This window comes from Balaenoptera musculus, chromosome 15, assembly GCF_009873245.2.
Source record: "Balaenoptera musculus isolate JJ_BM4_2016_0621 chromosome 15, mBalMus1.pri.v3, whole genome shotgun sequence".
NCBI classification, from domain to species: domain Eukaryota; kingdom Metazoa; phylum Chordata; class Mammalia; order Artiodactyla; family Balaenopteridae; genus Balaenoptera; species Balaenoptera musculus.
In genome coordinates, this window is record NC_045799.1 from 78,377,274 (window position 1) to 78,403,805 (window position 26,532).

Genomic DNA, 26,532 nt, shown 5'->3' on the forward strand with positions numbered 1-26,532 from the left:
TTAAATATTACGTAAGGTTTTCTTTTATTTAAAAGATCATTCACAAAATACCATATCCATAGATTTACTTTCTGTCATATAGCTGAATGTGTTAAGTGTTTGGAATTCCATTCTTACATTTAAAAGTCAACTGGATTGCCCAGAAGTTTAGATGAATTTGTTTTGTTCTTAATCTTTTCCACACTGAAGATGTAAGTAGGTCATCTGAAAGCATCAGGTTTGATTACAACCACATAATGCATGTCTTTCTTAAGGTAAGTATTGGTGTTACACAAATGGTTCTTATTTCAGAAGCAAAGATGACAGGTGGAAGGAAGGAAAGGAGGGAGAGTTCTGTAAATTGCTGAGATCTGGTGACAAAGACAAAGTAAGAGAAGCCGAGGATGGCAGCTGGCGAGGAGCTACCTTCCAAGCACACTGCGTGGGCCAGCCTGCCCCCGGCCCTCCAGTCATGCTGGTGAGGGTCTCTCTTTTCCGGGGCTCTAGCTGACCCCGAACTGCTCCCAACTGGATGAAGTGGGACTCGGGTGCTAAAGAATTTGTTCACACAGAGGTGTTCAAGCTCAAAAGCTGCTGCCTAGCCTGGGTGAGTGCTGAACACTGTATGTGGGAGTGAACGTCCTAAAGCTGAGAACTAGTGACCTCAAGCCACCTACCAGTTATCTGACAGCTCTGCATAGTCAAATTCTCAATTCATCAAGTGAACGAGAGTAAAGTGCCAGATTCTAGGCCCATTCTTTCACTCTAAAATTAAGGGATGGTGGGAAGCGCAGTATCTCATTATTACTTGTATCAGGGAACAGATAAACACAGGGAGTGATGCAGAACACACGACAACAGGGGTTTGAGAGGAAGCAGCGTCCGCACTACGAAGTGAGCCCAGCACCGCGCTACCACCTGCAGTGCCCAAAGCACCTCTGCAGCCAGCAGAAAGGAAACTAGAGAGCAGTTCGCTATATCCAGCCACAGAGGAGCCTCTAAAACGGCAGGTGAAAGAAGGGAACCGGTTTGGACACGGTGTTGAAAGAGCAATAATAAAGCATGTGAACACAGCAGTGTATTCAATTTATCTCCTATGTGCACACCCACCAGCAGTTCACATTATCCTTTTAGGTTTTGCTGTTTGAAATGTGAGCCTGTTCTCCCATCTGGGGAGGGAGTAATGGAGTCAGGACGATCTATAAATAGTTACAGGAAGGAATTTGCAAAGATCAACAGATATTTTATCCTTGTTTTGAAAGCAAGGTGTCCCAAATTCTGTATGTTGATCACAGCTGAATAAAAACAAGATGCTATCCAATTTGTGACTTGTTTTTTTTCTTGGAAGCCACAGCAAAACAGAACTCAACATGCAGGTCGCTGAGAAAAATCAAAGGAAATGCCCAGTGTGGCTAAAGGAAAAACAGAAAAGCAAAGGAGAGAAATGAAGCAGCACTTCAATATAAAGAACTCCCGCATGGCAGCTGCCTTTGTCCCTCTAGAGAAACTCATGTGCTGGAAGGAAAAAGGACAGAAGGAAAATAGGAAAGGAGTGGCAGGAGGGAAAAAAAAAAAAAAAAGAAAAAAAAAAGCACAAAACAGGCACTAGGTAGATACGGCAAAGCCAAGAATGTACTAAAAACCACTTGTTAACTGCTGACATGCACTCACAAGCTCTGTGTTTCCATTGTAAGAAAGGAGGACAAAGGTCAGGCGCAGGAATGGTAACTGCAGGACTGCCGGTCTGGGGGGCCAGCCAGGCTGTGGTCTCGCTCGAACTCCCCCCACATCCCATTCCCTCCCAACCGCAAGCTCATTCTTGCTCCTTGTGAACAACTTCCTCTCTGGGCCTGGCTCCCCCGAAGATAGCAGAGTTGGGGTTGGCTACTTGATTGAGGGGCGTTGCAACTGTTCGAGGTTTAAGCTGGAGCCGTGGTCTCTGTGCTCTTTCCTCTGGGGGAGGGAAACACAACATGGCTTACAAATGTGCCAAGAAGACACCCTCCAGAGCTCCACTTACACGTTCACATTATCGTCATACCTTCTGTTGGTTCTCTGAAATCCATATTGGACCCTCGAAGGGGAGGGCCATCTCTGAAACGACTTCCCATTGGGGGGCCTGTTCGCCGGTCACCTGGGCGACTCCCTCCCCTGCCTCCTAAGAAGTCATCCCTGAAGCCTGAAGGAGGAAGATGACACTGAATTATCTTTTGAACTACTGTCTCAAAGCTGATAACATAGCTTGTGTGAATTAAGTTTAATTTTAAATTCTTTAGTTTGTCCAGCATCAAAAGTGCATACAAAATGAGTCCAAACGTGAATCTGTTGGGTAATTTCAATGCTAACAGACTTCTAAAATAAAAAAAGAATCTTAGGAGAGAAAAATAAAACGAGCTGTAAATTCTTAGCTTGCAGGAAAAGTCCATAATATTCTAATATGGCTTAAAACAAAAATGCTCAAAGCACATTTTATTGTTTTCTAATACAATCTATACAGTTATTAAAAAAGATAAACCTGAAATTTAGAAGTTACAATTTAGAACACAAAATCAAAAGAAAAAAGCTAGATATGAAGGCAAAATAAAAATACAAAGTCACCTCTGGGTGACATTCCCCATTTTTCTGTTTCTGCTGCGATTCGGGTGTGGATCATTCTAAAAGCAAAGCACCTGTGTGTAAAAAAAGCTGTGATCAGGCCCACTCCCTTCCCAGAGAGGGCGCCAGAGAGCAGGAACCGCAGACCCAACCCACACCTCCTCTGGCTGCAAAGGGTTTTTTTCCCCCATTCGTTTGTGCATCCGCTAAAATAATTACCAACAGAAGTAAACTGCATCTGATTTAGAATTAAAAGTAAGTTGCAATTTGGACTTCCCTGGTGGCGCGGTGGTTAAGAATCCACCTGCCAATGCAGGGGACATGGGTTCGAGCCCCGGTCCGGGAAGATCCCACATGCCGCGGAGCAACTAAGCCCGTGCGCCACAACTACAGAGCCTGCGCTCTAGAGCCCACGAGCCACAACTACTGAAGCCCGCGCGCCTAGAGCCCGTGCTCCGCAACAAGAGAAGCCACCGCAATGAGAAGCCCACGCACCGCAACGAAGAGTAGCCCCTGATCACCGCAACTAGAGAAAACCCATGCGCAGCAACAAAGACCCAATGCAGCCATAAATAAATAAATAAGTAAATAAATTTATATTAAAAAAAGTAAGTTGCAATTCTCATCAGTGTGAAGAATATTTTAAGAACCGTAAGCCTTAGTTTTGTATTTAACTGAAAGTCATGGGGGGAGGTTAAGATAATTAACCTTTTAACAGTATAACCTATTTAACGTTCAGTAAAAATTTAAGAAATAAGACTGTAATTAAACAAATGAGCTTGCCCCCTCTGTTTAAGCTCCTGAAGGTGACTATTTTTACTCACTCCAAGGATAGCGCCATTGCTCAAAGCTTTGTAGGAACTTATCCTTGAAGAAGGATCCTGAGCTTGAGAAATATTCTTCTACTAAATAGCTGATCCCCATTATTCATAGATTTCACGTTTGCAAATTCGTCTACTCACCAAAATTTATTTGTAACCCCGAAATCAATACTTGGGGCCTTTTGCTGTCATTCAGACATGCACAGAGCAGTGAAACATCTGTCACCTGACACATACATTCTCAGCTGAGGTTGAATGAGCCAACACTCTGCCTTGTCTCAGCTCAAACAGTAAACAAGCGTCCTTTTCACAATCTATTTAGTGCCAGGCTTTCTGCTCTTTTGTGCTTTTTGTTAGTGATTTTGCGGTTAAAATAAAACAGCACCCAAACATCATGCTGAAGTGCTGTCTAGTACTGCTAAGTGCAAGGCTGGGATGTGCCTTGTTAGAGAAGCCTCATGCAGGCATGAGTTACAGTGCTGTTGGCCGTGAGTTCATTGTTAATCAATCAACTATATATATTAAACAAGGCGTCTTTAAACACAAACACATAAAGCAAGGTTATGTATTGAATGGCTGACAAAAATATGACCAGAGGCTCACAGGAGCCTGTGTATTTCCTCTATGAGCAATGGCTCAGTATCCGCCAATTTGGTGTTTGCAGTGGCTTTAAAGAACCTAACTACTGTGAATATGGAGAATCAACTATCTGCAATGGTGGGGTTTTTTTGTTCTTTAAGGGTAGCAAGGAATTTGTAAATTGATCAAGTTATCTGAAACTCAGTTCAGAGACTAAATCGAACAATTTCAATTTTAACAAAACAAGTAATGACAACAATTCTAAAGAAGGTTTAGACCAACAGGAGCACTGCTTTGGGGGAAAACCCATTTTGGAAGCATATAATCAAGTATAAGTTTCTTTACAAAATCTTTTCTATCAACCAGAGAGGATACACCATTCATTAAACAGGCTTAATTAGTATTCAAACATTTAACCTGACATTTCCTCCAAACTAAACTGTGTGTACCTTTCCACGTTGATTATGAAAGTAAAGTTACTTCCCTTTTAATGAGATTAATTTTTGCTACCAGTGTTTAGCATAAAACAAATCAGCTCACACCCACACTGACAAGGCACATAAACACAACTGCTACTTTGTCCAGGTTCATGAGACAAAGTATAGTGGGGAAAAAACCCCCCCCAAAACCCAGTGTACATTAACATCAAGTGACCACCTCATTTCAAAACTCTTATGATATGAGTGATGAGAAGATTATGAGGGGGGAAAAAAAAGCAAGGTTTGACATTAACAATTATCTTTTCATCAAGTTTGATGACAGATTTCTAGGAGGCACACTATTCATGAAAATCTTCTGAGTTTTCTTTACGAAGTTTAGTTTAACACACTGCCTAGGGACTTCCCTGGTGGTCCAGTGGTTAAGACTTTGCGCTTCCACTGCAGGGGGCACAGGTTCGATCCCTAGTGGGTAACTAAGATCCTGCATGCTGCATGGCACAGCCAAAAAAAAAAAAGATAAAAAATAAATAAAAACACACTGCCTATTTCTGGTTGACAGGGACTGTCTTATCTGTTTTCTTCTTTGTATTTTTTTTTGTATTGCTTGAAAAAAAATTTTTTTTTTACAATGAGAGTGTGTCATTTAAAAAAAGGCATTATTTTAAAGAGTAAAAAAGGTCTACCTATACAAATCATGTATATAGGCCGTACCCCACCATGTGGGCACTGCTGGTTTTAGATTATCACCAAAACACTGTAGTTTACACTGGTTGGTGGCAAGGTAGTTTCTCTATGTTCACTGTATGTCTTGTTTCAGAGTAAAAAAAGCCCAAGCTAAGCCAGTAGTAGAAAGACATCAGTTTCTCTGGTAACCTCCAAAGCTGTGAGCTCACTGTGCTACTTCTCCAGTTCTAGGAGATGCAAAACTGGCAGACTGGAGAGCACCACTCGTCAAGTCACTAACTACTACACCCGAGGTGGCTTTGAGATGACATTTGTTGCATTTTTCAATCAGAGACTAGCTTATACATAAAATTACAGGTTTACTGGATTATACTGTACTTTTATGAATAAGCTCATTTCTGATTGGCTATAGGACTTTTAGGAATTAAATTATTCAACAGATATAAGCAGTAATCTGTTTAGCTAACGCAGTACTGGAATGAACTTTTAAAAAATGTCGACTCACAAGACCATTTCCTCCCATACTTACCAGTTACTTTCTACTGATTTTTGTTTTGACTGGGGGGGGGGGGCGGGCACTAATGATCTCATCTTATGTGGTGGCAAGTGCAGAGATAATCTCAAGTTTATAGGAAAGAAAACAGACTTGTTTTTCATTCTCTACCTTATGGTTACAATGGACATTTTTACCATGTATGAATTACCTTCATAATTAAAAAAAAAACAAGTAAAGAGATGAAGAAATGTTTAGGAGATCAACCCTTCAAAACCTGGCATGCAAAGTGACCTCTTGAGTTGACACAAGGAGGCACCCACTGGTATGCTTTGATGAGTTAAGAAAAGCAATGATAAAGTGGATTATGTCCACTTAAGGGATAGGGGCTCCACGCCCTTTAAGAAACAAAGAGGTCATCAGGACTACCTATTACCATCTAAGAGGGAGCCACCAGGAACCATTAGTATGAGGCTTTCTGTAAGCTTCTAGAACCTTCAGACTTCTAGAAATAATAGTACTTCTATTCATGCCATACCCACAAGCACCATCAAGGGGCTCCCCTGGGCTAAACCCTGAGAAAGACTCAGCATGAGACACAGGCACATATAAGAACAGTAGACTAAGAAAAGGTAACAAAATAAGGCGGATCAGTCCAACTTGCCCACGATGTGGAAGCTTTCAAGTCCTACCCCAAACATTGAGGTTCTAACAGAGGCTTATTGCATGCCTGGGTACCTTTTAGGAAAGTTTCATTTGTGAAAGGAACTAAAGTAGTCCGGCCAGGCGGGCTACTCACAAGAAATGTACAACAGCAGCAAGGCCACTGAAAAGGGTAAGTGGTGATACTTTAAATACTGATACCGGAATTGAAGTCATCCCGGGAATCCCATCCACCTCTAGATTCTTGAGAGCCACCCATTCCTGAGGATACACAAAAAAGATAAAGTTGAGGTCGTATCATTACCTTGCTGCACAAACATGGAAAAATTCATTGGGAAGACGTACAACTCATGTGATGGGAAGTTCAATGAAATTATAAGAGTTTTTGCTGCCAACAGGAAGGAAAAAAACCCAGGCTTGCAGAAGCATCATCCATTCTTTCTAAGATTTTACACGTTTTTAAAAGCTCATAAACACCTATCAGACCTATGAGATAGAGTTCTTCTGGTAACCTTTAAGAGCTGTAATCAGTGGGCATATAGTAAGTTTTATGTTCAGTTGTAGAAGAACCAATCACCTCTGTCATCTGGTCCACCTTTCCTGAATCCAAAGCCGCCTTTATCTTGTTTTCTGCCTTCTGCAATGTCCACACGAAGTGACCGGTCACCCAAGAGCTAATAAGTGGAAAACACTGTGTAAGTACTGGCAAGAAAAAAATCTCAACTACTAACACCACAGAGAAAACCTGAATATACTTACTGCACCATCGTATGTCAAGGCTTCCTTAAGGGAATCCACTTCATCAAATTCTACATAGCAGAATCCTGTAAGAGATAACAAACCCTGATTTCCTCAAGGAATTCCGGGTTAAAGATAAGGTGGGATCCCTGTCTGTACCATTTCCCTACATCATAACTACCACTTCTGTTGCATCTAGATGGCAGGAGACTTGCAGAACCTGAAAGAGCATATTTTACTTTCTAATAAATAGAACTTGACTGGTATTCCTCCCTCTTAATTATATTTTTTCCCCTCTTAATTATATTCTATCAGAAAGTGCTAATCAAATAGGTACTGAAACAGTAGCTGTGTTTTTATAAAGCTTTATGTTTTAACCATAATATTAAAACCTTCCTTGGGTCACTGAAGAGCTTTTAGTTTTGACTTCTGAATGACTTTAATATAACCTAACAGGGGCTTTAAGACACAGACTTCAAATTCGATACCAAACACGCTTTGATGGAACAGGCTGAGGGTGCCATTACTTACTACTCAGGTAGGTGGTATAAAATTTGTTTTACAAAGCGAAAAAACATACCCTCGGAAAAAAACAAAACAAAACAAAACAAAAAATACCCTCGGCCACAAGCGCGTCCTCCTCAGGATGCTAATTAATTAAAGACAGCTGGCCTAGGTGCAGCATGCTTTATTGACAACTTGAGTCTCTAACGCTAGATTCTGACACAGGCCTGTAAGCAGAGGACACTCCAGGCAGAAGAAACCACACCCTCTCTCTCACCTCCAACCTCTGAATAAGCTTTTCCTTCTACCTGCAACACTCTTGTCCATGCCCTTTCCTTGCCGTCCCCCTACCCCGTATGCTCACACCACACCCTGTATTACCACCCTCCCCATCCCCATTCTGTATGACGATTACACTTCACCTTCAAAGCCCACTAGACTGCAAGTGCTTCTAAAGCCTGGGTCCAAACTTTTCCTGTTCACCATTTGCTTACACAAAGAATGAATGTACTGCTTGGCTGTAGAGTTCCCCGTCCTCCACCCCCAACCCATACTCCACCTCCCCATCCATGCCTTTTGCCCTAAGTGGATTCAATGTTTAGAAGAACTGAGAAAACCACTTGCAAGTTCAAAGAGGCAGCAAGAGCCTAGTCACTCCAGAGCTCCCACTCAGCTCACATCCAGCTGCCGAAACCAAAGACGCCCTTCTATGAGACAAACTCTGCTGCTACTGACTCAGCCCGAAGGCTGGCTTCACCCACACATCTCCCTTACATTTGAATTCCTAACGCTGCCTAGCAGCGGGACTTACTGCTCCAAGCTTCACTGATACATTTTTTCCCACTGTTTGATCACTTACTATAACAAGGCTCCAGGCTCTTAAGTCAGAAAGCTTTCAGAACGACAAAACTACGGAACCGCTCTGCTGAGCAGCACCCCTGCTTCTTCTACAGCCCCACAGCCTCTGGGTGCCTTTCATGGATGTACTTCTGGGTAAATAAAGCAAACCAAATGCCCTTGTATCTGGCATCATGCACTTCGATACAGGGCACATTTGCCTTCAGGAAGCCGTGGAAGTCGGACGATAATGCCCATTTGGTTCCTCATCCTTACCCCTCTGCTCAAGAACCCGAAAGACTAACCTACAGACACTAACTTTACCTGAAATTTGAGCCAATCATTTCCCTAAACACATGCTCTGAAGTCACAAATGTACAGTGACGAGTACTAAGTTACCTTTGGGACTTCATAATAAACTAGATTACAGGAAAACTACTCCCTAAAAATGCATGAGTTGGCCAAGGTGATATGCACCTGAAAAGTCCTAAGTTTTATCTGTTCATTTCTTTCCTGGTAACTCCCTTTCTGGCAGAGACAGGATTGCTATATAGGTCAGGCAAACTCCAGATTTACTTGGGCATATGCCACATATTTCTACAAACTAGATTATGTATAAAACATCTTCCCCCCCAAATAGAACTGAAGGCCTATGCGTTAAAGCGCTAATAAATGTTTATTTCAACTACTTGGACTAGGCAAATGTTCGGAACACTTTCATTGAAAGACTTTCATAATTAGAGCCCTCTGGTTTAGACCCTCCTCCCCTTACAATAATGCACAGTAAAAATCCCCCAAACTCACCTTTAAATTTGTCTGTGTCTTTGTCTCTGACTAGCCGTACACTCCTTATGCTGAGATCCTTAAAGATAGCGTCTATGTCGCCCTGCACCGTATTAAAAGGTAGATTTCCTACATATGCTGTGTAGGGGGGCTCTGTGGGCAGCTCCTTCTGGCCACGGGAACCATGGCCACCAGCACTGCCACGGGACCTAGGAGGGGAAACAGACAGGATTCAACTCTGCCCATGTGTTCTTGCCCCAGAGGGCCAAGGAAAATGTCTCCCACTAAGCCACACCACCCAGGCGAAATAATCCTATATAATGTATACAGTAACATCTCCTTGAAATAATACAGTATTCCAAAATATTTATGAAAAACATGCCTATTTCTGGATGACAGAAATGTCCACAGAAACACAGAATCTATGTGAACGTACCTTTCCCTGGAGAATCGAATCCAAATATAACATCCTCCCACAGACAAGTGGTTCTCTCCTATTCACTAAGAATAGGAGAAAAGAACCTAAGCCAATGCCCTCCTTCATACCCGATAATACTAACACACACTGAAATGGAGTGTCCACTTATTACCCTGAAGCTGAAGTTTAACTCATTCACAATACAATTGTTTCTTGCTGATTATAGATAATAAGCTCTAATAAAAATTTTAGATTTTGTGCAGCAAGTACTATGCATTGTACATACTACTCTCCACTCCCCCATGCAGTACCTCATTGGGTCCTCACATACAAGGTGCATATTACTAATTCATTTAAACGTCAATGCCATTTCCTCAGCTAAGTCAAGAGATGTTTAGCTTGTCCACGGTTACCGAGCTTAGAAGTGGCAGGACCCTGACTCCACCATATCATGGCTAATCTGCAGAGGCCCTGGTTGAAATCCGAGCTCTACCACATACTTACTCCACCATATAACCTTGAGGAGTTACTCAATTTCTCTAAGCTTGATTTGGAAAACTGGGTTAATACTAAGATAGACCTTGAATTATTGAGAAATAATATATGGTGCGTCATACACTGCCTGTCACATAGTACACATGTGTAGAGTAACAATGACCACAATAACTGCCATCTAAGACCTGAGGTTTACAATGTTTTATAGATAATTTAAAAATAAATGGGACCGGCTTCCCTGGTGGTGCAGCGGTTGGGAATCCGTCTGCCAATTCAGGGGACATGGGTTCGAGCCCTGGTCTGGGAAGATCCCACATGCTGCGGAACAACTAAGCCCGTGTGCCACAACTACTGAGCCTGTGCTCTAGAGCCTGCGAGTCACAACTACTGAGCCCATGTGCCACAACTACTGAAGCCCGCACGCCTAGAGCCCATGCTCCACAACAAGAGAAGCCACCACAATGAGAAGACTGCGCGCCGCAGTAAAGAGTAGCCCCCGCTTGCTGCAACTAGAGAAGGCCCATGAGCAGCAACGAAGACCCAACTCAGCCAAAATAAACAAATAAACAAACAAACAAACGGGGCCACGGGACTTCCCGCTGGTGGTCCAGTGGTTAAGACTTCGCGCTCCCAACGCAGGGGGCCCAGGTTTGATCCCTGGTCAGGGAACTAGATCCCGCATAATGCAACTAAGAGCCTGCATGACGCAACTGAAGATCCCGCGTGCCGCAACTAAGACCCACTGCAGCCAAATAAATAAATATTTTAAAAACAAACAAAAAAATAAATGGGGCCATTATACATTTGTCAAAACCCATAGAACAGAATGGACAACACCAAGAGTGAACCCTAATGTTAACTATGGACACTGGGTGATAATGACATTGTCAATGTAGATTCATTGATTGGAACAAATGTACTACTCTGGTGCAGATGTTGACAGCAGGGGAAGCTGTGCCCCTGTGCATTTGTGAGGGCAGGGGGCATATGGGAACTCTATACTTTCTCATCAATTTTGCTCTAAACCTACATTGCTCTAATAGATAGTCTACTAAATTAATGAATGGGAAGGGGAGCTCTTCTTTATTACATCAATAAGGCTGTCAGCTAAAAAATGTAGGAGGAAATTAGAAAACCATGTAATTAGAAAACCACTACTCTGTAACCACCAATGTAGTAGTGACTGATTCAGGCAAGGCTCAAAGGATGCCAAAACACTGGTAAAATGAATCTGCCAGTCACTACTGTAACCAGGTAACTGAACTTAGTACCACTAATAATGGGAGAAATTTAAATGTGCCTTCTATTTTGGCACAGATTCTTCAAATATGTAAAAGTCATGAAAGACAAAAAAGGCAGGGGAACTAACGAAATGATAACCAATGCTACATGTGATCTTTGGATCCTGGAACACACAGCCATAAAAGAAAAAGCAGATGGAGAAATCTGAATCTGGTGAGTATAAATATTATTGTTAGCATTAAATTTCTTAGGAGTGATTAATTGGTACTGAAGTTAGTAGGATGCCTCTGTTCTCAGGAGAAACAAAGTATTAAGGAGTGCAGTGTCAGGACAGCCATTTATTTTCAAAGGGTTCAGCATAAAGGACATGTGTGCATGCACGAATATATAAAGATAAAGCAAGTGTGAAACTTGTGACATCTACCAGTGTCCATTGTATTGCACTCTTTCAACTTTACTGAAGACTTGAAAAACTTCAAAATAAAATGTTTGCAGAACACAGGAGGAAAAAAATTTAAAAGGGGGAGGTGTTGTTTTTCTTTAAGAGACATTTAAAGCAAAAGAGTCTCCTCACATCAGTCAAAAATATGCTTAAAGTCAACCTTCCTTTCTTTTGGCAGAATATATATTAATACCAGGTCTTCGAAAGTAACTTGATTTTTAAAATTCATATATTGCTAGAAATATCATGAAAGAAATTCCACATCTTGCCTGACACAAATTCCAGATATCTCAAATATTTGATAATAAATATCAATTTTAAGACAACGCTTTTTTTTTTTGTTAGAAGAACCAGGCTATGAAGTAATTCTTAGATGGCTAAAAATTTTAAGTTTAATTAACTCAGAACTGCTGCTTCCCAATAGAAAAATCCTGCATTCTGTCCTAATACCAGAAAAATAGGCTTACAAGTGAATGTGACTTATTTTGCATTTCAATAACCATAAAACTGGGACTTCCCTGGTGGCGCAGTGGTTAAGAATCCGCCTGCCAGTGCAGGGGACTAGGGTTCGAGCCCTGGCCAGGGAAGATCCCACATGCTGCGGAGCAACTAAGCCGTGCGCCACAACTACTGAGCCTGCGTGCCACAACTACTGAAGCCCGCATGCCTAGAGCCCATGCTCTGCAACAAGAGGAACTACTGCAATGAAGAGTAGCCCCCGCTCGCCGCAACTAGAGAAAGCCCACGCGCAGCAACAAAGACCAAATGCAGCCAAAAAAAAAAAAAAAAAAAAAAAAAAACCCATAAAAACCACCACCAACAAAAAAAACCCCATAAAACCTAAAATATTTTCAGTAAGATACTCTTTGGGACTGGGTACTGAACATATAAAATACAGTTTAAACACTTGGAAAACTGTCAAAACTGGGGACCAACTATAATTAAAAACTTTAAATTCATCTACTCAACATTTATTAAACATCTGGTGGAAAACAGCCCCTTGTCCTGGAGTAGCTTACACCTGAGTAGCACATATAAAACATAAATAACTGTAAATGCATACATGCATGTTTGTGTATATATTTACATAGATATGTAAAAAAGCAAAGGACTACAATGATTTTTAAAAAATTCAACATGAAGGTGAGGATGAAGAAATGATAAATTTGGCAGGTGTCTGTTTGATGAATCAAGAAAATGGAGGTAGGCAGGCTTGCTAAAAGGGCACATGAGAACTTCTGTGGGGTGCTGGACAGAGGACTGAAAAGATAGGGTCAACCGACCTCTGACTGAATACAGAAAGCCACGTAAGCAAGCCTTGATAAGGACCGCTGCCCAGGTTAATGCTACTGAGGGGGGGCACTAGCAAGAATGCAGCAGGATGAGAAGCCAGCTCTGGCTTTGCAAAGATACAAGAATCCTGCTTCAGGCAAGCAGTACTTGAAGAGCTGGAGATGTGGAAAGAGCTAACCCAAGCCCATCAACTTGCTTATTTCACCGTAGCCTCACAAAACTGCCAGTGGCTTAACACTCCAGATTTTTTCAAGACTAACAGATGCAGTCCTAAATACTGCCCTACCTGATGTGGTCAGTTCTACAGGACTTGAGTGGTTTTTAGCTTTTTGTAGAGTAGTTCACTGAAGACATTACAATGCAGTGGGATTGGGGCCAGCCGGGTAGATTTCAATTTATTCACTCTATGAAGAGTCTACAGTGTGCCAGCAACTTGAGAGACAAGGCTGAAGAAGACAAACCCCAGAGAATGCATATGGACATAATAAAACGATACATTCTGTCATCAACCAATCAAATAAAAAAGTCAAATATCAGAAATTCTTTGAGCTAAAATTCTTATGAGATACTTCTGACACTAATTTAAGTTTAGAGGGGACTATTATCTAAATAAGCTATGTTACATGAAAGCACTTTCTAAAACAGGTTAAAAACACAGAAGACCCACCTGGCACCTTACTTAGCTTGGTGTAGGACCTCTTCCAAATCACCTCTGTACTTCAGTTTTCTCATCTGTTACTTTATAAATATTTCAAATTTCTATGTTATAAAGGAGTTTGAAATTGACCATAAAAACACTTCAGAGACTGATTACTTTATAAAAGTTTAATAACAATTCTAAAGTGTTATGGATAAATTAAACACGCTACAGGATACACTGCTCATACAGAAGGAGGTTGACTAACAAGCCATGGATGTAAAGCAGGCAACAGATGAGGCAAAGCTGCAGGCCTGGGCACACACCTCCCCCTCCCCACCACCCTGCAATTCAGAAAAGAGACCTGAAGGGCTGTCCTGCAAACTCCCAGGCCATATCGCTCCCACCGAGCAATAGGCTTGCCCGCTCATTACTGCTGCACATAGGGACAGTCTATTGATTTAAAAAAAAAATACGAAAGTTTTAAAGTAATAATTACATCCTCAGTCATTTACGAAATCCAACTTTCAACTCCAGGTGTGACCAAAATCACACCTGGAGTTACAGACAAATCACGTTTCTTCACTCAAACCAACAAAGTATCAATGTCTATTAAATACAGAGCACAATACTGAGGGCACAAACCTAAGACTTGTTCCTACCCTCAAGGAGCTGATAATTCAGCTAAGGGGGTCCAGGCATCTAGAAAGGAGAAATCACATCCCAAGTAAAAGACTGCAGAAAATTCAGGAGACAGTGACGAGCACTGTCTCTGCAGGGTGGAGCAAAAGGCACTTGGACTCTATTTTCCAGGCAGAAGACAAAACACTGAACTCTTAAGATGATAATGTGTGAATAAGCAAAGATATATAGGAGTGAGAGGAGACTGGAGGAAGGGCAACTAACTATAAGAAAAAAGAAGAGAAGAGATTCTTTGGGCTGGGATCAGTCAGTAAGTGGATGAAACAAAATTAAGTGCTCAAGACTTGCTTCCAAAGTGTGAAAGATAATAAAAAATGAAGGCCACACGCTATTATTTCTGGACAAGAATTTTACGAAGATTTCTAGGTGCATTAGAAACTATACGGAATTTAAGTACTGTTGCTGTCATTCTTAAAACTTTAAGACCAGTGCCAAGATACCATGACTATAGAGTATTAACCTCTCTTTGGTATTTGGAACATTAGGTGCTCTCCCTCTATTACTTCTAGGTGATAACTGAGTTAGTTTCATTAGGGCTGATCAACAACTTTGGTCTTTCATGTGCCACCCAGAAACACTTATTAGCATATATCACGTGGCCTGAGGCACTATCCTAGATCCTACATAAAATCACAGTAAGACTGCCTTTATGAGAATAAAATGCAAGTAAGCAACAAAGACAAAATCCTCTGAGCATGCAGAAAGATCAAAATGTGTAACCTACTTGGTTTCTAGACAATAATCAAAAAAGGTTAGGCTCTCAAAAGCCAAGCCCTTATTTCATAAACACCATTTTACACTACCTATTAACATCTTACATTAGTAAGATACACTGGTTACAATCACAGAACCAATATCAATACATTACTAACTAATTCATTACTAACTAGTTCAGTTTATTCAGATTTTCTTAGCTTTCACCTAATGTCCTTTTCCTGTCACAGAATGCCATCCAAGATGCCACATTACATTTTAGTTGTAACTTAGGTTTTAAAAAACTAGCCCAATGGAACTTGGATTAAAGACCCTTCACTTCCAAGTAGATCTTCCTCTAAGTGTATGTATTTTCCAAGGCCTTCAATTAGCACTCAAAATTAAATCCCTTTATCTTGACAACTGTCATTACTACAGGATGTGCATGAAAGCCTCTGAAAGTTTCTGGTAAACACTGGGGGTGGGGAGGGAGCAGTGTCTATGGTGAATTCTTCAATGAGCCTTATTTCAAGGAGCTCTTTTCTGCTGTGAATGGGATCTTAATAATTTAATCACATCTGTAAGATATAAAAAGCAATGCAGAGAAATGCAAAGTTGTTCTGAGGCAGGAACTCTTGTCTTGTTCACTGCTTTATCTCCAGAACTATTACAGTATCTGAGACTTAGGGTGGAAGGAATGAAGCCACAGGCCTACCAACTACTTTAGGGTTGCCAGTAACTTCTTCACCAATGTGGGTACTCTTATTTGGAAAAAAATTTAGATTATAAAAGAGGGTTACATGTATTCAGATGACATCCCCAATTACGTACTTAAGTATTTTTCAAAAAATTTTCAGGCTGTGTACAACAACAAGGAATACATTTTACATCACAACTTAATACATGCATACATTCCTGCATGTTAACTACACAAATTAATTTTTAAAAAGCTTGCCAACAGTACTAACTCATAGTATAATGCACACTATTCTCTATTCTATTTCACCTTAAAAGATGCTTACCAGGACCCACACTAAGTTGATTTCATCATCTCCCAACAGGACACAACAGGCAGTTTGAAAGCCTTGTTTTAGATGAATAGTGAACATGAAAGGGACTTCTGGTTTACATAGTCTTTTAGGGACCTTTTCTTACTGGGAAAAAGTATTTATCATAATGAACTAAAATTTTGGACTCCCACACATGAAAGGAAAGAAATGGGCTTAGTAATTTAATAACTTCATATGGGTGAAAAAGGTTACTCAATCCAAAAGTTCCAGATTTGGGACTTCCCTGGTGGCGCAATGGCTAAGAATCTGCCTGCCAACGCAGGGGACATGGGTTCGAGCCCTGGTCCGGGAAGATCCCACATGCCACAGAGCAACTAAGCCCGCGAGCCACAACTATTGAGCCCGTGAGCCACAACAAGAGAAGCCACCGCAATGAGAAGCCCACGCACCGCAATGAAGAGTAGCCCCCACTTGCTGCAACTAGAGAAAGCCTGCCACAGTAACACAGACCCAATGCAGCCAAAAAAAGTACCAGATTTTTCAGAGGAAATGGAATCTTAAATCTCAAGCTACTTATTGGTCCTCAGAAATACTGCCACAAAAAAAATCTGTCTTAAAGGTATGGTGTAAACTATTTCTATGGATTAGTTTTGAACTTTATAGGTTCTTTTCTTCCAAAATAGAAGACTTACTATTTGAGATTTGACATTCCACATACTACCAGCTCCATTTCATTCTACATGAAACCACATTTTCAGGCAATGTTGAATTTGATATGATCCACAAGTAACTTACAACTATACAATTTATTTTAAAACGTAAATTATTTTAGGTACCTACAAATTGCCGTAGATAGACCACCATTTAAAACCTAGAATTCAAAACCATTCAGTCAGAGCTAACAGTTCTCTTCATTTAATATTTGAAAAGTCATAAGAACCCAAGTAACCTGTACTAAAACACATACATGCATTAAAATAATACTTAATAATTGTTTAACGATATCAAATTTTAACTTGCTGCTACCTCACATGATAGGTATCAGAATTAAGTGTATTAAAAGTACCTTCAAAAAAGCCACACATCCTTTAAAAACAAACAGTCAAGAGACAAAAAGAGGAGGACCCTATCAACTAACAGATTTAGTAGACACAACAACCAAATAAATGTGCAAACGTTGTCTGGCCCTGATTTAAGTGAACCAGTTGTACATCAGAATTTATGAGATAATTATGAGAAATCAAAATATTTACTGGGCTACTGTTATATTAAGTTTTCAGATGTGATGATATTGTGGTCATATTTTTTTTTTTAAGTTTTTACTTTTGAAACTCATACTGAAGTACTTCCAGATGAAATGACAGTCACATCTAAGACTTGTTTTAAAATAATCCAGAAGTGTGTGGCAGGAGAGTAAAGCAAGGAGGTATAGATGAAATAGGAGTGGTCACTTAAAAAAACAGTGGGTAATAGGTACATGGGGCAGGTCGTTACACTAGACTCTGCTGTAAAATATTCATTTCCCTCCCCACAATGGGGAAGATAGATGAAACAGAAAAAGCAAAAATGTTTATAAAATTAAAACGGTGAAATAAATGGAGCCTTGCTTAATGGGTAGAGTTTCTGTTTGGAACGATGAAAAAGTTCTGGAAATAGTGATCACTGAATTGTAATCATTGTGAACTTTAGTACCACTGAATTGTACACTTAGAAATGGTTAAAATGGTAAATTGTGGCCGTGCTGCGTGGCATGCAGGATCATCTTAGTTCCCCAACCAGGGACGGAATCCGTGCCCTCTGCAGTGGAAGCCCAGGGTCTTAACCACTAGACCGCCAGGGAAGTCCTATAAAATGGTAAACTTTATGTTATGTATATTTTACCACAATAAGAAAAAAAAACGGAGTAATGGCTACATGGGGGTCTGATATATTAGTCTTGACTGCTTATGCATGAAAATATTCAGATTAATCTTTAAGTATGGGACTTCCCTGGTGGCGCAGTGGTTAAGAATCCGCCTGCCAATGCAGGAGACACGGGTTCGAGCCCTGGTCCGGGAAGACCCCACATGCTGCGGAGCAACTAAGCCCGTGCGCCACAACTACTCAGCCTGCGCTCTAGAGCCCACGAGCCGCAACTACCGAAGCCCGCGCATCTAGAGCCCGTGCTCCGCATCAAGAGAAGCCACTGCAATGAGAAGCCCGCGCACCGCAACGAAGAGTTGCCCCCGCTCACCGCAACTAGAGAAAGCCTGTGCGCAGCAACGAAGACCCAACCCAACCAAAAATAAAAATATAAAAAATAATAAATACATTTATTAAAAAACTCTTTAAGTATTAGGTAAAATGAGCAAGTGGTAAATTCCAGCTCAATCTAGACCATACTGAGGTTCCTCCATTAACAGAAAATCAGTTAAAGTAACAATTCTTTGCATTTTCAGACGGCCTCTAAAAGAGCACCAAAATGTACTTCCTTTGGTTCTGGCTCTGCCCCCCCAGAGCCAAACCTTTCTGGCTGTAGTATCCCTGTTAAGTCAATGAGAGCAAGCACCTACACCGATCATGCCATTGGCCTTCGCATGAATCAGGCCGGGGCACCAAACTGCACTATTACTCATGCATTTGCAGTATTAAAAAAAAAAGGGGGGGGTGGATTCCCTGGTGGTCCAGTGGTTAGCAGTCCACGCTTTCACCCAGGTTCGATCCCTGGTGGGGGAACTAAGATCCTACAAGCCTCGTGGCACAGCCAAAAAAAAAGCCACCTTTGGAAAAGAATGTTTTTAATAAAGTGGTAAAAATGATTAATTTTATTAAATACTGACCCACTTTTAAAATATTCCCTGTTACGAAATGGGAATGAAGCACTTCTGCTGCTTACAGAAGTACATGGTTATCTCCAGGAAAAGCACTCCTGCAAGTGAGTTACAAGCTGAACTAGCTATTCTTTTCATGGAACACCATTTTTACCTGAAAGAACTGACAAACTATGGTTCAGACTCGGATGCTACATAGACATTTTCTTGTAAATGAAATGATTCTGCCACTTCAAGGAAAACTAACAGTACTATCTGCTGCGAATGACAAAACACAGGCTTTCAAGCAAAAACCAGAATTTTAGAAAACTTTTATCTATCAATATAAGCTTGACAGTCTCCCAATACCTGAAATTTTTCTGATGAAACTGACGGCGACATTAATGAACATGATTTTTGACACTGTATAGTGAAATGCTTCAACATTTGGAAGATCTGCATAACTCAGTGAACTGGTATTTTCCAAATGACCAAAGTATCATGTTACAAAAAAAAAAATGTACACCTCGGCTTTCCTGGTGGCGCAGTGGTTAAGAATCTGCCTGCCAACGCAAGGGAAACAGGTTTGAGCCCTGGCCGGGGAAGATCCCACATGCTGCGGAGCAACTAAGCCCGTATGCCACAACTACTGAGCCTGCGCTCTACAGCCCGTGAGCCACAACTACTGAAGCCCACGTGCCACAACTACTGAAGCCTGCACGCCTAGAGCCGGTGCTCCGCAACAAGAGAAGCCACGACAATGAGAAGCCCGCGCACCACAACGAAGAGTAGCCCCTGCTCACCGCAACTAGAGAAAGCTTGCGCACAGCAACAAAGACCCAATACAGCAAAAAAAAAAAAAAAAAAAGGCACAGCAAAAGATCCACTCAAAATATAAGATAGATCTATGGATTTTAATGTAAGAGTGTGGAAAGTTTATTGTTACAACTAACCTTTATGGAAATTACCACCTGTCAAGTTTTGGTACAGTCACAAATAAGAGTATCTACAATTATCTGAAAAGGCTATTAAAATAGTCCTCCCACTTTCAACTACTTACCTATGTACAGCTGAATTTTCTTCATATATGTCAACCACACAACCTACCTCAAGAGTGAATACAGAAGCAGCTATGAGAAACGAGCTGTCTTCTACTCAGCCAGATATGCAAAAGGCTCCAGGGAATTCCCTGGCGGTCCAGTTGTTAGGACTCCTTGCTTTCACTGCCGAGGGCCCAGGTTCAGTTCCTAGTCAGGGGAACTAAGATCCCAGAAGCCGCGCGGTGCGGCCAAAAAAATAATAAAAGGGGTGGGGGGGGGCTCCAAAAATGCAACTGATTATTTCAATTAGAGAACAGTGTGCAGAGCGAGGGAGATCACCAGCTACATCTACCCTATACTGGAGTGCAATGAAGGTACTATGTTTTCAACAGAGTATCAACATACTGAAGCACATCCAGAGGGTCCTATCAAGAAAAACATTTTAAAAACCATCATATGGTTGGCAAACTTAAAAAAAACAAGGATGTTCAATTATTTAAAAAGACAACTTAGACATTAGAGCTGTTAAGTGCAGTCAAAATCAAGTGGTCACTTACTTCGTGCCCTGAGTGTGCAGGTCTAACCAGCTGCACTAATGATGAAAAGGCAAAGACGCATGCCATGGTCTTCTGCCCAACACTCTTTAGTTTCTAGCGGAAGCTGGAAACTGGAAGGTGGATCTGATCTAGGACTGACTCCCCCCATGCCCCCCCACCCCCCCAGCCAAACATTCTGCTATGTTCCAAGTTTCTGGGAAGACTTCTTGAATTTGTGTAAAGTCTTTCCAGAACACTAAGGTTAATTTCAAACAGAAATATAAATTTTAAAAGTATGCGAAAAAAATTTTTTTTTAGAAATCTCAGAAGCATTTAAATATTCCAAGCATGGGGCGTCCCTGGTGGCTCAGTGGTTAAGAATCCGCCTGCCAATGCAGGGGACATGGGTTCAAGCCCTGGTCCGGGAAGATCCCACATGCCACGGAGCAACGAAGCCCGTGCGCCACAACTACTGAGCCTGCACTCTAGAGCCTGCGAGCCACAACTACGGGACGCCCGCGTGCCTAGAGCCCGTGCTCCGCAACAAGAGAAGCCGCCGCAATGAGAAGCCCACGCACCGCAACGAAGAGTAGCCCCCGCTCGCCACAACTAGAGAAAGCACGCACGCAGCAAGGAAGACCCAACGCAGCCAAAAATAAATAAAATAAAAATAAATAAATAAATAAATAAATATTCCAAGCATGAATTTTGTTACAAACCAATAATGTACAAGAATGAATCACTTGGTGGGACTTCCCTGGTGGCGCAGTGGGGTTAAGAATCCGCCTGCCAATGTAGGAGACACGCGTTCGAGCCCTGGTCCGGGAAGATCCCACATGCCACGGAGCAACTAAGCCCATGCGCCTGCACTCTAGAGCCCACGAGGCACAACTACTGAGCCGGAGTGCCACAACTACTAAAGCCCGTGCACCTAGAGCCCATGCTCCGCAACAAGCTACCACAACGAGAAGCCCGCGCGCCGCAATGAAAGAGAAAGCCTGTGCGCAGCAACTAAGACCCAAAGCAGCCAATAAATAAATAAATTTAAAAAATGAATTACTTGGTACTAATTTACCATACTTATGGTATTACATTATAAATGCTTTATGCCTATAAAATGAGCAGCTTTCCCTTTATTGGCTTTAGAAATATAGCCAGGAAAATAAAAACTCACTCCACCTAACCCTCAACAGAAATTTTCCCACTCTAGCTCCAAAGAAATTATTTTAAGAATTAAAAAATTATAAACTGGACTTCCCTCGTGGTGCAGTGGTTAAGAATCTGCCTGCCAATGCAGGGGACACAGGTTCGAGCCCTGGTCTGGGAAGATCCCACATGCCGCGGAGCAACTAAGCCCGTGCGTCACAACTACTGAGCCTGTGCTCTAGAGCCTGCAAGCCACAACTACTGAGTCTGCGTGCCACAACTACTGAACCCGCACGCCTAGAGCCTGTGCTCCGCAACGAGAAGCCCACGCACTGCAACAAAGAGTAGCCCCTGCTCGCCGCAACTACAGAAAGCCCGTGCACAGCAATGAAGACCCAACGCAGCCAAAAACAAATAAATTTTAAAAAATTATAAATCTACAGCTACCAAATATTAAACATTTTTTATGTACCAGATACTGTGCTGCAGTTTAACATCTCATTTAATACTCCCAACAGCCCTATAGAGGAGTTTCTATCTTATATGCGGGGAAAGTGAGGCTCAGAGAGGTAAAGAAACTTGTCCAGATCATACTGCTAATACACAGCCAAGAGGACACTTAAGCTCTGGTCTGCCTGATTCTAAAGCCAGGGCTTCTGCCTGAACATCTGACATCTCAAAGATCTCTTGGTAAAACCAAGTATTTGTGGTAACAACACTTCTCAAAGAGGACAATGACTTGGAATCAAGCACTGGGAGACTGAGTGGAGAGAAGTATGACAATAAACCCAAACAACTTGACATTTGATAGGTAAACAGGATTTTAGAATATGCCTTTCAACACCTTTACAGATCCTGTTATAAGTGAAACTAGCTAGCTTTTATACACTTTCTTCCCCATTTTAAGGCTTAAAATATACTTAGAAATTTAGAGATGCCAAGCTTAAATCCTATGAGACTCAAAGATTAGAATTCTAAATCCCCTAACTGGAACCTAATAAAGAATATTTAACTTTGTAGCTTAATCAATTTTTAGCAGGTACCATTTCAGCAATATCAATTCTTGCTAATTCCAAGTTCCAATCTAATTCTCAGGATTGATGCTAGTTTTAGGTTAAGCACTCAAAAGGCCTTTTGCAGTTAAAAATGTAAAATCAGTGTTACTCTACACTTTATTGTCAATGGCAAATGAAAAATTGGAACCCCACAAAGATAATTTAGCAAAGAGCAAAACCAAATACATTCAAGATATGATACAATCAACTCCTAATAATTTGGAATTTTGTTTTGACTTGCTTTCTGAGCAACAATGCAGTCCCTGGTTCTCTCCTCTGCTGCAGGGGACATGCCTCTATAGGCTGGGGAAATAAAGCAGTTGTTCAATATTGCTTCCTGACAACCGTACTGGTTATTACACACAACTACAAAATAAACTTACGGGGAATGTATAATTATTAAAACCCAAGTTTTTGTTTTTGTTTTTAATGAGAAGACCCTTCTTTTTTTAATTAATTAATTAATTTGTTTTTATTTATTTTATTTTTGGCTGCGTTGGGTCTTCGTTGCTGTACACGAGCTTTCTCTAGTTCTGGCGATCAGGGGCTACCTTCGTTGCAGTGCGCAGGCTTCTCATTGCGGTGGCTTCTCTTGTGGAGCATGGGCTCTAGGCGCGTGGGCTTCAGTAGTTATGGCTCGCAGGCTCTAGAGCACAGGCTCAGTAGTTGTGGCTCACGGGCTTAGCTGCTCCGCGGCATGTGGGATCTTCCCGGGCCAGGGCTCCAACCTGTGTCCCCTGCATTGGCAGGCGGATTCTTAACCACTGCAGGGAAGCCCCTTGACTCTATATTTCAAACCCGCCATTCCTTTCACCTGTGACCCAAGTGCTTAGAGTTAAGACATCTTATCTAGCTAAGGTGTTTTAGACTAGAGAGCAGTTGCCTTACAAAAGTACCAAACAGGGACTTCCCTGGTGGCGCAGTGGTTAAGAATCCGCCTGCCAATGCAGGGGACACGGGTTCGAGCCCTGGACCGGGAAGATCCCACATGCCACAGAGCAACTAAGCCTGTGCACCACAACTACTGAGCCTGTGCTCCGGAGCCCACGAGCCACAAATACTGAGCCCATGTGCCACAACTACTGAAGTCCGCGCGCCTAGAGCCCATGCTCCGCAACAAGAGAAGCCACCGCTGTGAGAAGCCCACGCACCGCAACGAAGAGTAGCTCCCGCTCGCCGCAACCAGAGAAAGCCCGCGCGCAGCAACGAAGACCCAACGCAGCCAAAAATAAATAAATAAAATAAAATAAATTAAAAAAAAAAAGTACCAAACAAAGCAATACAAGACCAGCTTTCCATAGGTGGTAATCGTCTATAATGCTTAAGCTTCTATCTGAACATAAACAAACAGCACTGAGACGTGTACTGATGTGAACATAATTCAAAACTCAAAATTATCATTGAAGAGTACCTGGTCAACTATCCTATCACCTTGCTAAATTTCAAAGGTTCCAATAACTGATAACTTCCGACCTGATGAAGTTAAAATAACATTAACCATCTGGAATAGGAAAGCTTTGGCACAGATCGCACCACTACATGTCTAGTCCTCTGTGAAGTTTCCTGACTCACCTGTGACACCGCCTAAAAGAACACACAAATTCACCAACAGGTTTTTAAAACTACTTTTTGGCAATCTGAGCAGTATTTCCTATGTACTTTTCCATGAAGATGAAGTGGAAAATTCTGAGAAGATGCAGAAGGTGCTTAATAGTAAAGGGACTTTTTATTAGGAAGCTTAGGAGATGTATCACGCCAGCTACTCTCATCTTATACGACTTTTTGGAGTACATCTGGGCAAATGGCTAACAGTGTCCTCGTCTTTTGATATTCTGATAAATAAATGGCATCTTAAAACAGAATTTTACTTTTGATCAACTTCTATTGTTCAAGGCACTCCAACTGTCAAAATTTGATATCCACCTAAAGTCTAACTTGAACACCTCTAGTCACCAGAACAGCTGGTAAATTTGTCAAAAGGCAGAATTAAAAAATAATAAAAAATCCCCAGGCTCTGTATAATTGGACTAACACTGTAGTTCCAAACCAACTAAAATTCCTTGGAGCTGCCTTAATCTGAACTACTCTGTTTAAGAGTCTTCCTGGGTACTTCCAAATGCTTTCTGAAACTAGGAAAAGAAAAAAAATCCTAGTGATTAAATTTTGAGATGACTGAAGTACAAATTTGATGTCTAGAAACCTACCCCAAAGGCAATAACTTTACATGTAATCCAACATCTATTTCTTTTTTATTAGTAAATAAAGTATTCTTTGAAGTAACAGGTGGCTCCACCTCCCCCAACTTCCATGTCCCCAACTTTCATGAATGATGCTGGGTACACTCCCGCACCCAAACAAGCTTTTATTTGAGCCATTCCCAAACCAAGGTATTAAAAGATCATTCTTCACCAAACAAAGACACTTTTAGGATTGAAACCCAGGAGACTGGACACCTCAGTAGGTACTATTGTGGTGTTATCCTGGGAAAGTAATCCTTTCTGTAAATCACACAAAGGCCAAGTGTGCCCTTGACAAACGGCAAGATGTTTATAGCCTATCTTCTAAATTCTGTATGAGATAACTTGTGTCTACAAAGAAATAATCTAGGGCGGGTTCCTGGAATTAAACACCATAAGCTTTTTCTTCACTAGCCAGGGATCTTTCTTTTAAACAAGGTGTCTCAATTACATATAGTCTGTGTATGACCAGAATCAGAACGAAGTTAAATGCGATTCCTTCTCCAGGTCTGGAGAAACCAGGGAGAATAACATTTTCTGCCAGTAGGCACGTAGCACTTGTCAACAAGGCACTCTGATCTAAGAAAGGATAAATACAATGCTATGATGTGTATGTTCTGGTTGGTCTCCCCCGACCCCGGGGTGAATCGAACTATTCCAGGGCTCCAGCTGCCAAATCCCAGCCTCACACCCGTAAAGGGATGGGAATCGCCCTTCTCTCGGCCTTCCGACCATACCAAGCCCGCTGGTCTCCTGGCGAAAGGGGCCAGGGGGCCTGCAGCGCAGGCTGACAACAGGAAGCCGCGGCCGGGACTGGGACTGGAGCGGGGCAGGCCGCGGCCCCCACCCCCGCGCTGCAGCACAGCCCCGCGCTGGCCCCGCCGTACTGGGGGATGGGGCTGGAAGCGGGAGCTCGTCCTGCCAGGCACTCGGCGCCGCTGCGGCCTGGCCCTGCGGCCGAGGCAGAGAAAAGACACGTCGTAGGCGGCGGGGTGGGGTGGCACAGAGAAGGATCTGTCCCGCGAGCAAGACCCGGGGAGCCTAACCGGTGCCGCACCCTCCCCGAGCGCGCCATTTCCAGACCCCAGTCCTCCCGGCGCCTCTATGAGGCCTCAGTCGGCCCAGCAGGGCCGCTACCGCTCGCCGCCCCAGCTGTGCGCGCGGGAAGGCCGCGGCCCAGGGGCCCCTGACTCCGCCCGCCTCCCGCGCCCGGCCGGGGCCCGCCCACGCCCGCCTCACCCTCTGCCGCCGCCGAAGCTGCTGTAGGCCCGATCGTCGTAGGTATCGAAGTCCGCCATTTGCCGTCTCCGCTCCGAGAGGAACCAGGGTGAGCACGGAAGGACCCCGCAATATAACTCCCCCCACCCCGCCGCCGGGGCTGTCCGCCGCGCCGCCTGATTGCAAATCGCACGCACGCACGCTCGCGTGCGCGCACGTACGCTGCGCCGCGCCGCGCCGCGCCCGCCGCGCCGGGTCTGGGCTGGCTGGCTTCTGGCAGCCGGGCGCGTTTTGCGGCCCACGTGGTGCGGCGGCGCGTTGGTTTGGCTCCTGCCCTGGCGCCCCGGCCCATTGTGTGCTAGCTCTGAGGCTTCACCCGCGGCCGCCTCCTGCCCCTGCCGCGCCCCACCCTTGAGCCTTGCCCTACCCGCCGAACCTCCGGTGGCTCCCTCCGCGCGCTGCG

The 26,532-nt window shown here is 42.7% G+C and overlaps 1 protein-coding gene across 2 annotated transcripts; it reads right to left on the reverse strand.

Moving 5' to 3' along the window:
• Nucleotides 1–26,268, reverse strand: EIF4H (eukaryotic translation initiation factor 4H). 2 transcript variants are annotated; one of them, XM_036825392.1, is made up of 7 exons: nucleotides 26,091–26,268; nucleotides 9,138–9,325; nucleotides 7,014–7,078; nucleotides 6,832–6,928; nucleotides 6,456–6,515; nucleotides 2,021–2,158; nucleotides 1–1,932 (listed from the first exon to the last, which is right to left on the reverse strand). In XM_036825392.1, exons 1-7 carry the CDS (start codon nucleotides 26,147–26,149, stop codon nucleotides 1,793–1,795), a joined length of 747 nt encoding a protein of 248 aa, XP_036681287.1. In that variant the 5' UTR covers nucleotides 26,150–26,268; the 3' UTR covers nucleotides 1–1,792. The 2 variants fall into 2 exon arrangements, with proteins under 2 accessions (XP_036681287.1, XP_036681288.1); XM_036825393.1 differs by lacking the exon at nucleotides 6,456–6,515 and having other exon boundaries at nucleotides 26,091–26,239.
• Nucleotides 26,269–26,532: the final 264 nt, after the last annotated feature.

What these genes read in the sequence shown, in the direction of transcription:
- EIF4H (XM_036825392.1), bottom strand. Translation starts at nt 26,149, where the DNA reads ATGGCGGACTTCGATACCTACGACGATCGGGCCTACAGCAGCTTCGGC. An exon ending in AGACACAGACAAATTTAAAG is followed by an intron (nt 7,079 to 9,137) that starts GTGAGTTTGGGG and finishes TATCTCTTACAG; the next exon opens with GATTCTGCTATGTAGAATTT. An exon ending in TTTCAGAGAACCAACAGAAG is followed by an intron (nt 1,933 to 2,020) that starts GTATGACGATAA and finishes TCCCTCCCCCAG; the next exon opens with AGGAAAGAGCACAGAGACCA.